Source organism: Curcuma longa, chromosome 16, assembly GCF_044706935.1.
Source record: "Curcuma longa cultivar G26 ecotype Majalengka, Jawa Barat chromosome 16, ITB_CL_G26_1.1, whole genome shotgun sequence".
Classification (NCBI taxonomy): Eukaryota; Viridiplantae; Streptophyta; class Magnoliopsida; order Zingiberales; family Zingiberaceae; genus Curcuma; species Curcuma longa.
The window spans coordinates 493556-504728 of NC_133876.1; the positions used below are offsets into that span (position 1 = coordinate 493556).

Below are 11173 nucleotides of genomic sequence, written 5' to 3' on the forward strand. Positions count from 1 at the left end.
CGTTGCAGAATCGATGTCGTTGAGTGATATTACATCGGTCGAAAATCGTTGTTAAATTTGATGTTAAACATATATTACATCGGTTTTATACCGTTGCATAACCGATGTCTTTGAGTGATACTACATCGGTACTACATCGGTTACAAACCGATGTCGTTGAGTGATATTACATCGGTTAAAAACCGATGTCTAAAATGTCAGACCTTTTACATCGCCTTCATAGACATCGGTCGATTTTCTCATAGACATCGGTTTTCCACCGATGTCTATGACTGTTTTTCTTGTAGTGTCACATCTGTTCAGATAAGGCGATGTTCTCCAAGTATACTCCAATAAGTGGAAGAAAGCTTTATATGGGCAATTGTACTTAGAACAAAGTCTATTCAAAATGGTTGTAATGACTGTACTCCGAAATTTTGATGGTAATAAAATAAAAGCTTCCAGCTATGTTGTTGAGTGTTTCAATTTGTGGCATGATCGACTCGGACATGTGCATAATAATACGCTGAAACGTCTCGTCAAACTAAATTTATTACCGAACGTCAATGTTGACGAAACACACAAATGTGAAGTGTGTGTGGAAGCTAAAATGACGAAACTACCTTTTCATTCGGTAGAAAGGTCAACGACTCCTCTAGAGTTAATACATAGTGATCTATGTGACTTGAAATTCGTGCAAACTAGAGGAGGTAAAAAGTATTTCATTACTTTTATCGATGACTGCACGAGGTTCTGTTATGTCTTTCTTTTAAGAAGTAAAGACGAAGCCTTAGAGGCGTTCAGAACCTATAAAACAGAAGTTGAAAATCAACTTGACAAACGAATTAAAATAATTCGTAGCGATAGAGGTGGAGAATATGGTGCACCGTTTGATGAATTTTGTTCAGAATCTGGCATTATCCATCAAACAACGGCGCCTTACTCACCTCAATCGAATGGTGTTGCCGAACGTAAAAATCGGACACTAAAGGAGATGATGAATGCCTTGTTGATAAATTCAGGCTTACCTCAGAACTTGTGGGGGGAAGCTATATTATCGGCAAATCACATTCTCAACAAAATCCCTCACAAGAAAAGTGATAAAACTCCATACGAACTATGGAAAGGCCGCGAGCCATCGTACAAATACCTGAAAGTGTGGGGGTGCTTGGCAAAGGTCGAAGTACCTAAACCAAAGCAAGTAAAGATCGGACCTAAAACGTTCGATGCGGTATTTGTCGGATATGCCCATAATAGTAGTGCATATCGTTTCCTAGTTCACAAATCAGACATTCCTGATATTCATGTGGGAACAACCATAGAATCTCGGAATGCGATATTCTTTGAAAACGTATTCCCAAATAAGAAGGGAAACGTTGAAAGTGATAACAACGGAAGTTCAAACGGAAATGACGTTACCGAACTTAGTTGTTATAAAAGGACTATTGACGATCAAAGCGAAGAGCCACGTCGTAGCAAACGGGCTAGAGTTGAGAAATCGTTCGGGCCAGATTTCATGACTTTCATGTCAGAGATGGACCCAAGAACATTAAGTGAAGCTCTCTCTAGTCCCGATGCTCCAATGTGGAAAGAAGCTGTCAATAGTGAAATCGAGTCCATCATGAATAATCATACTTGGGAATTAGTAGACCTTCCTTCTGGTAATAAACCATTAGGTTGTAAGTGGATACTAAAACGCAAGTATAAAGCTGATGGATCGATTGACAAGTATAAGGCCAGACTTGTAGCCAAGGGGTACAAGCAAGAGGAAGGCCTTGATTACTTCGATACCTACTCACCGGTGACAAGGATTACGTCCATACGAGTGCTAATAGCCATTGCAGCACTGTATGACCTTGAAATACATCAAATGGATGTTAAGACTGCGTTCTTAAATGGTGAGTTGGAAGAAGAAATTTATATGGAGCAACCCGAGGGGTTTGTGGCTCCAGGAAATGAGAAAAAGGTGTGTCGACTTGTTAAGTCGTTGTACGGACTTAAGCAAGCGCCTAAACAATGGCACGAAAAATTTGACAAAGTAATGCTGTCAAACGAATTCAGAATAAATGAATGTGACAAATGCATTTATGTCAAAAACACACCTGAAGGATATGTAATCGTGTGTCTATACGTAGACGACATGCTAATAATGGGTAGTAATCATGATGTAATCATGACTACAAAGAAAATGTTGACCAAGAATTTCGATATGAAAGATATGGGTCAAGCAGATGTTATATTGGGAATTAAAATTCTCAGGACATCTGATGGGATAGTTTTGACACAATCCCATTATGTAGAGTCAGTATTGAAAAGGTTCAATGCGTATGATCTCTCTACAGTGAAAACACCTATGGATCTAAGTCAACACTTAGCGAAAAACCATGGTGAACCCATATCGCAGTTGGAATATTCTCGGATAATAGGCAGTTTGATGTATCTCACAAACTGCACACGTCCGGATATTGCCTGTGCGGTCAACAAGCTAAGTCGTTTTACGAGTAATCCAAACGACACCCATTGGAAAGCATTAATGCGAGTTCTTAGGTATTTGAAATATACTATGAACTATGGATTACATTATGGAAAATATCCCGCTGTGTTAGAGGGATATTGTGATGCTAATTGGATATCAGATACAAAAGACTCCAAATCCACTAGTGGATATGTATTCACGATCGGTGGGGGAGCGGTATCTTGGAAATCCACTAAGCAGACGTGCATTGCTCGGTCAACTATGGAATCCGAGTTTATAGCACTAGACAAAGCAGCTGAGGAAGCTGAATGGCTGCGGAATTTCTTGGAAGATATTCCGAGCTGGACGAAACCTGTGCCTGCCGTACTTATCCACTGTGATAGTCAATCGGCGATTGGAAGGGCACAGAGTAGTATGTATAATGGTAAGTCACGACATATACGTCGTAGACATAATACCATTAGGCAGTTGATCTCGAATGGAGTGATTGCAATCGACTATGTTAAGTCCAAAGATAATTTGGCAGATCCTCTTACGAAGGGATTGAGTCGAGATCAAGTATACTGCTCATCAAGAGGAATGAGATTAAAAATCTACAACTGAAAACGACTGTAGCGGTAACCCAACCTTGTTGACTGGAGATCCCAAGATCTTGGTTCAATGGGACAACGAAGTTACAGAAGTTGTGTTACAGCACATGAGATATTTTATCTCTATCCCAATCCTAGGATGAATTGGTGCTGTCCTACCACATGTAGTGAGGTTAAGCTTATGCTTTTAATGACTTCTATACCTTATAAGGTGGAGTATGGTAGGATACTCTTGATAGAAGTGTCACCTATGTGAGTGTGAAGACAGGCCGCTTCAATGAAACACTCATGAATCCAAGATGGTGTCCATGGCCGAAATGGAACCAACCATGAGAACCTAAAGTAGGTGAGATAGGTCTCTGTGTGGGTGTTATTGTCTTAGTATACACCAACAGCTGAGCAGTTCAAGACATCACGTTCACTGCGCAGCCTAGTATACTCGATAGCATTCCACTACGGAAGGTTCAAAGCCACGAGCTACCTCTCTTGATGTAGTGACTTATCGATTGGACTCTTGTAAAGTGTCAGCATGCATACATACATTGCATTAATTTCCATTCATGTGGGGGATTGTTGGATATGATTTTGCAAGGTAAAATTAAGGTGCCATCGATCGTTGGAAGTCTGATATGACTTCAAAATCGAAATCTATGTTTCGCGTAGATAAATCTAGACTATTAATTTGCTGAAAATCGATTACAGGTGAATGAGAAATTAATTGGCTAAAGTTGTATCCAAAATAACGTTAAGGAAAAGATGGGGTTTTAGTCCCACATCGCTAACCGGTGCAAGCTAAAGTTTCCTTATATGTGTTGCTGTGTTAATGGAGTTAACACAAAAAACACAGGTGCTCTCTACCCATGGGCGAGCAGGTGCTCGCACCTGTGCCCTTTCAAAATGAACGATCCAGATCAGCCCTCACCAAAGGATACTTACCTCTTCACCAAGTATATATACATCCCCTTTCTATTGGAAACTCATCTCATTCAATCCTTGCAATCCATAGCATAGCATTCGAGCATCCTCTGCATAAAGAGTCAGAGAAGCCTACGAGAAGGTTTGCCGGTCTCGGAATTTGGAGTGCTACTATTCCGAGACGATCGTCGTTGTATCTTGGAAACGAGTTGCTGTTATCCGTTAGCACCGTAGCGGAGCAATATCATTTACGGAGATAGTGTCGAACACTAGCCTCGACGATACATATCAGTTTGCGTACTCCCGGAGCTACCGGAGTCAACAAGGACGACTACTAGGTTTTCAAACCAGGTCGCCTAAAATCCCGTGCGCTTGTACCTACAACCGTCAAATGAAAATAAATCAGCTCTGCAAAGCCGTTGGGTGATTAAAAACCGTCAGAAATGGTGCCCCTAATGGCGCATCACTAGCTCATTAATTTAATAGCAGATCACAGAGTTTGTTTCCTAAAAACATTACACAATCTGCTCCTCTGACAGAGGAAACGTTCTCTTCAGCCATTATATAAGCTCTCGCCGCAGGTATGAAGCTCTCTCTCTCGAATTCTTTACAATTTCCATACTATGTCGATTTCTCTCGTATTTTTTGCTGACTTGAGCGTCGGAGTGATCTATCGGGAATCCTTGATGCCTCGTTGACCCCTTCGTTCAATTTTTTCTTTTCAAGTTCTTTCATTGATAGGACTCACAAAGATTGAGATGGTATATTCTTGATTAATGATTTAATCATCTACTACATCCAGTCGGAACAGTCCCCAAATATAAATATGTTGACGTATAAGTCATTCCCAAACCAACTGGCTGCCCCTGGATTTTTCAAGCAGTTTTTGGTTTTTGCAGGAGAAAATGTACAGTTGAAGTAGCCACCAACTCTCTCTCTCTCTCTCTCTCTCTCTATATATATATAGAGAGAGAGGAGTAAGTTCCATCGTTGAGAGCAGCAGATGCTGACTATGCGAAAAGGACAAGAGTGTGAGTTTGTGCATGTGATGATGAAAGATTAAAATAAAGGGATGGAACGGCTGGTGGTGGGAAAAAAGATGGACGATGCTGCATGCATGCATTCATACAAAATCTATAATTAACGAGGTCAGGATTTATTAATTAGAGGGCAAAAGTTAAGAGGGTACCTGTTATTTTTAAATCATAAGACATCTCATTTTGATCTTTTATCCAAAAAAAAAATCTCATCTCATTATTCAGCTAGCCTGTTTGTACAATTTAAGATTATTATCTTCCATTTAAATTTTAAATTTTAATTTCTAAATTAATCAAACTCATTGTAATCAACGACTATAATTTAATAGTTTTTATACATATTTATAACAGTTACAATTTAATAGTTGTTATAATACATCCAATATACTTAACGTTCAAAAGTATTTACGTTGTAGCAATTACGATTTTATTACTAGTATAATGTATACTTAACTTATTTAAAAATATTTACATTATAGCAACTATGAAGCGTAGATTCAACCTTGTTCGCCGATAATAATTCATATTGTAGCAGTTACAAAATCGTTACTAGCTACGTACTACAATGTGGATTTGATTTATTTACTTAATATTCACATTGTAATAGTTATGAAATTGTAGCCGTAGTTATTACAATATGTATAACAGCTACAATGCGTCTGACTAATTCAGAAATTGGACCGGATATAATAGTATTGAACAACATAGAATAGTTATGGATGATATTTAGATAAATATACATGGATGAATTAATAGTGAGGTGGAGTATTTTTTGATTAAAAAAATTAAAGTGAGATGCCTCTAGATGATTTGGAAATAAAGGGACATTTAATATTTGCCCTTAATTATAATTAATATTCTTTGGATCTAGCAAGATTAAGAATTGATGGTTCGGTTAAGGAGATATTTTATTTTTTTCTTAAAAATTCTCATCATACTATAAATATTTGATTTTGGATTAAGTTTGAAACAATAATTCTTTATGTCATCTCAAAAGAATAAAATATATACCACCAAATGAGTAAGCCAACTGAAAGAATTAAAAGTAAACTGAACATGTTGAATTGATCAAATAGATCATTAATGAGGAGGAACATGCCACAAATCTTGTTGTGTAGTCAAGCAAGAAAATCCTTTATATTTCTATTTACCAAATTGAAATTTATTATCTAAAAATATTATCATGCTATCTTAATTAAGAACTAGTAATCCATACAGAATTGTCTAATGGTTAATGGAGTTGATAGATAGTACAGTGATAGCAAGACAAATATATTGGTGTAAAAAAATTATTTATTTATTATCTTCAATTTTCTTTAGTAAAATTAGGTGAAAAAAATCATGTTCAAATAATCAATTACAATATTTATTATTTAATCTAATCTACGATTTCATGGAATAAAAGGCACATGAACAATGCACAAATTTACATTAAAAATTAAGCATAAATTTAATATCTATCAGAAAGAACATTTTTTTTCAAGTATAATTAATATATTTGATTCCTATTTAAGAATATTACTATTATCTTTTATGGAATCAATCAATCATTAGTGAAAATATATTTCCTAAATTTCTCATCAATTTTTCTCTTTCCATATTTTACGCGTGCAATTTATTTGGATTTTTTTTCCTTTTTTTGTTTAAATGATAGATCGCCTTCCAACCCATCATTAGATTCTCCGGCTCCCGATCCCGACCGTTCATCGTCTGTTCGCGAATCTTAAAGCTTTCAAGCCCAACCAAAGTCTACAAATAGAGAGTCGCCATGCCTCAAAGTCTCCCTCTCTCAGAGTCTCGTCTCTTTGTTTCCACTGTCTTCTTCTTCCCTTCCTCCTCCGTCGCGCCGGAGAAAAAGGGTCGGAGAAGCGCGAGGATTCCGCCTCCTTCCCTTCGATTCTTGCTCGGAAGAGGTGGGTTCGAGATGGAGAATGCAGCGCTGTGTGGGAAGGTGATGACGGATGAGCAGATAGAGACCTTGAGGCGGCAAATCGCCGCCTACACCACCATCTGCGAGCAGCTCGCGGAGATGCACAGGGAAACCACGCTGCGCCAGGAATCCTTCCCAGGTACTTCCTCCCCCTCCTTCTCCTCCTTCTCCCTCTTCTTTTCTGACGCAGGCGCCGCCCAAAAATTCGATCTTTACCTTTCCTTTCGATGAATCCATGCTTTTTCTCATCTCCGTGCGCGTGAGCGTCTACAATGTGGTGATTTTGCCAGTAAAAGTTGAATCTTGGTGCTTCAATGCTGCAGTTTTGGATCTTGATATGCACGCCGGCAGCAGGCGATTTTGATTGATAAAGCGAAATTTTGTGGCGTGATTCCTGGTGTTTTCCTACTGCATTAAACTAGAATTTCTTTGAGTTTCTTGCTTCTAGGTTTTTTTTCAGCTTCAAAAAAGGTTCTTGCGAGGCTAAATTCCTAGGAACCCTAGGTGTCTGACTTTTGCGGAAAGGCATGTGAGTGGTTGATGTTGAAACTCATTACGATTTCTTTCGGCGAGGGAGACGTTTTGTTCCTTCCACACATGATTGCAACAGCTTAAGCTACCAGGAAAGCAATAATTCAATCTGTTGTTTCAAGAGTTAACGAATAATATGTTGTTGCTTTCAGGAATGGGAATGAGTTCTTTGTACTCGGACTCTGCAATGGCATGTGGAAGCGCCAAGATCTCTGCGAGGCAGCGCTGGACGCCAACACCGATGCAGCTTCAGATTCTGGAGAGCATCTTCTACCAAGGGAGTGGCACTCCGAACAAGCAGGGGATAAAGGACATCACTGCCAAGCTCGCCGAGCACGGCCAGATTTCTGAGACGAACGTCTACAACTGGTTCCAGAACCGGAGGGCTCGGTCTAAGAGAAAGCAGGCAAATCCAACACAAAACAATGCTGAATCTGAAGAGGCCGAGTCCCTCAATGCCAAGAAAGCCAGGACTGAGAAGCTGGTTCCACAGAGCAGCAATCATCTATCCCCCATCAGTGATGATCACCTGTTTCAGGATGTCAGCTCCGAGTTGCGATTCGTCGAGCAGGATCACAGTGGAAGCCGAGCTGCGTATTCGTTCAATGGCTCTGGTGGCATGGCTATCTATGGCAATTCTTGGTCGAATCCAAGTAAGTGAAGTAGCCTCGAGTTGTTGTTTCCCTTTCAGTTCATTCAATGAGTGTCTAACTCTTCCTTTTGCAAATGTTTCAGGCTGGTGAATATGTTGTAAATCTGTCGATAGAACCTGAAGGGGACAAGTTCATGTTGTTTATTTGTTGTTCTTCTTCTTTATGGTTCTAATTTGAAACTTTCTTTTTTTGTTCAAAGAGGGGCATACGAATACTCGTGTCTGATTGTTTTAAGTGTGTTTGTTCATGTTGATGTGAAGCATGAGTGATCATTATTTGTGGCAGTGATGGTTTTATCACTTTGAATTTATGGTTCATTGTTAGGTTAAACTTGGAGAATTGACTCTGTGTTCATATAAATGTAGTTGATGTCAACTAGTAGAATTGGTGAAAAAAATATTCTTCACTTAAGTGAGTAATTCAGTCATATTAGAGTCAGCCTGACTCGTCTAACCGACTCCCAATTCATGTTGGATGCCAACCCCCACCAATTTGGGTCGTGCCTTACATAGCCTAAATTGGATCGAGTCAAACTAAGTGTGATGTTGAGGAAATGACCTTCAGTAAATCTAAGTACATAGAATCCTAGCCACATCAACAAGTATGCAAGATGTTCGGTAGCCCAAGCACCTCGACTCAACAACCTACATATTCTAATCTAGCGACTCAAGTAACTCAACCACTAGAAGTGGCTTCGCGACCCAAAACCCTTTTGTGATCCAATCGCTCGAGATCACCATGCAATGCAACATTCAAGTTCTCTAGGTTCATCGAATGACTATTACGTTTGTGGAGGTCGACCACGACTTACAAAATGGTCCCTCCACGTCTTGACCCTTGATTGACATTGGCCAAGTAATCGACACCATGATTGAACACACATACATCGGGATGGACAAAGGATTCCAAAATTTTGGCACGATCTCCATAAGTATCTCTCCGATGAATATTGAGGTACATGAACCTTTCAAATCTATCGAATCTCTTAAATTTCTATATTTTTCATGTTCTTTTGTTCTTTTTTGTGTCTGAGCATCTCTAAGTGATTTAAATATGAGGACTTTGTTGAACAACTCATACGCCTTTTGACATATGATAATGCACATAGGGGGACATCCCCACTGAAATGTTTGGATTAATCGACACGTTTCCTACAAGACAATAGGTTTGTTCGTGCTGATACAACTATTTTGTCCTAGATAATCAATAAAGGGGTGGCCTTTAGACTCATCAAAGTGTTCAAAAACTTGGATAAAATCAAACTGCTGAAGAAGGAATCGTTGCGCTATTAGATTCGATGGAATCCATATATATCTTCAAACGGTATGATATTGTCCACTTTGAACCCACACTCTCATGATTTTATTTTTAAATTTTACTCAAAAAATTTCATACCAACGAGATATCTTTCATCTTATATTTCTAATGTAGGACTTTGATTGTATTTCAATAATCTACCCCTCAAACAAAGGACCATCGGGAACTCCCAATCATTGGGAGTCTCATGAGATATTGTCCATTTTGGATCCACGTCCTCATGATTTTATTTTTGAAGTTTTATCCAAAAGGCCCAATTAGACATTTTTCATCTTATAATCCCAGATGTATTTTTAATATGAAACTTTAATTATATCCTAACATGCACTTCCAGATTTAATTGGTGGGCAAATCAAAGGAAAGAGACCCGAATTCTGTATGATCTGGTTTGAAAAGGTCGCGGTGCGACATATATGGTGAAAACCTAATTATGACAGATCTACGGCTGAGATGGATCGATCCTTATTATAAAAGCTTATTGTTAGGGTTTCCAAGGAAGTATTGTAAAACACAAAGATTGTGTGCCGTCATTGTATTCCACCTTTTGATAGTGAATTTTCTCTCCTCTGCCCATGGTTTTTTACCCGTCAAGGGTTTTCCACGTAAATCTGTGTGTTCTTTATTTTTTCTTGTTGTCTATTTTTGCCGTAATCTCGTAACAAGTGGTATCAGAGCGAAGTTCGTTTTGATTTTGTGGTTTTTCAATCGGGATTAATGGCAACTACAACCATGAAGTATGATATTCCGCTTTTGGATCGCAACACCAGATTTACGTTGTGGCAGGTTAAGATGCGAGCGGTGCTGGCGCATATGGACTTGGACGATGCGCTGTTAGGATTTGACAAGATGCCCTCGACATGTACAAAGGAGGAAAAGGAACGTAAGGATCGAAAAGCCCTATCTCAGATTTACCTTCATCTATCGAATGAGATTTTGCAGGATGTTTTGAAAGAGAAATCCGCTGCTGCGTTGTGGTTGAAACTGGAGCAGTTGTGCATGACAAAAAGTCTTACGAGCAAATTGGGCCTGAAACAACGTTTGTATTCTCATCGCATGGTGGAAGGTACGTCGTTAAGAGATCATTTGACTGTGTTTAATGAAATCGTCTCTGATCTAGAGGCTTTGGAGGTAAAATATGACAATGAAGATTTAGCATTGATTTTATTGTGTTCGTTACCCTCGTCATATACAACTTTCAGAGATACAATTTTATATAGTCGTGATACTCTTACTTTGGATGAAGTTTATGATTCATTATTTTCTAAAGAGAAGATGAAACAGCTTGTCGGAGGATCTGAGGCACAGGGTGAGGGTCTTATTATTCGAAGTAGGACCCAAGAGAGAAGTTCTGGTGGTAATATGAGGAGCAGATCAAATTCCAGAAATAGAGATAAAATTTGTAATTACTGCAAGAAGAAGGGTCACATCAAATCAGAATGTTACAAGCTGCAGAATAAAAATAAAAGATCTGATGAAAATCAGAAGGTAAAACTACCAGAGAAGTCCGGTGAAGCTGATGTTGCTGAAAATTACAGTGATGGTGAACTCCTCGTTGCATCTGATGTTGATTCGAAGCAAAGTGAAGAATGGATTCTTGATTCTGGTTGCACGTTTCATATGTGTCCCAATTGGGATTGGTTTTCATCATATGAAACGGTTTCGAGAGGTGCTGTGTTGATGGGCAATAATGCATCTTGCAGAATTCCTGGTATCGGTACGGTCAGAATTAAGATGTTTGATGGCGC

The 11173-nt window shown here is 38.9% G+C and overlaps 2 protein-coding genes across 2 annotated transcripts in view; both read left to right on the top strand.

The window, feature by feature from the left end:
- LOC141847518 (mitogen-activated protein kinase kinase kinase YODA-like) overlaps positions 1 to 4882 on the top strand; it is a 22317-nt gene extending 17435 nt beyond the window's left edge. Inside the window, exons 8-10 of the mRNA XM_074735576.1 lie at positions 288 to 363; positions 1002 to 1640; positions 4860 to 4882. Coding sequence (XP_074591677.1) covers positions 288 to 363; positions 1002 to 1640; positions 4860 to 4882 — 738 coding nt within the window. The remainder of the gene's footprint in view (positions 1 to 287; positions 364 to 1001; positions 1641 to 4859) is intronic.
- A 1917-nt stretch (positions 4883 to 6799) lies between these two features.
- Positions 6800 to 8441, top strand: LOC141847957 (WUSCHEL-related homeobox 8-like). Its single transcript, XM_074736064.1, has 3 exons — positions 6800 to 7066; positions 7611 to 8111; positions 8194 to 8441. Exons 1-3 carry the CDS (start codon positions 6922 to 6924, stop codon positions 8199 to 8201), a joined length of 654 nt encoding a protein of 217 aa, XP_074592165.1. The 5' UTR covers positions 6800 to 6921; the 3' UTR covers positions 8202 to 8441.
- The last annotated feature ends 2732 nt before the right edge of the window (positions 8442 to 11173 follow it).

What these genes read in the sequence shown, in the direction of transcription:
- LOC141847957 (XM_074736064.1), top strand. Translation starts at nt 6,922, where the DNA reads ATGGAGAATGCAGCGCTGTGTGGGAAGGTGATGACGGATGAGCAGATA. An exon ending in GCGCCAGGAATCCTTCCCAG is followed by an intron (nt 7,067 to 7,610) that starts GTACTTCCTCCC and finishes TGTTGCTTTCAG; the next exon opens with GAATGGGAATGAGTTCTTTG.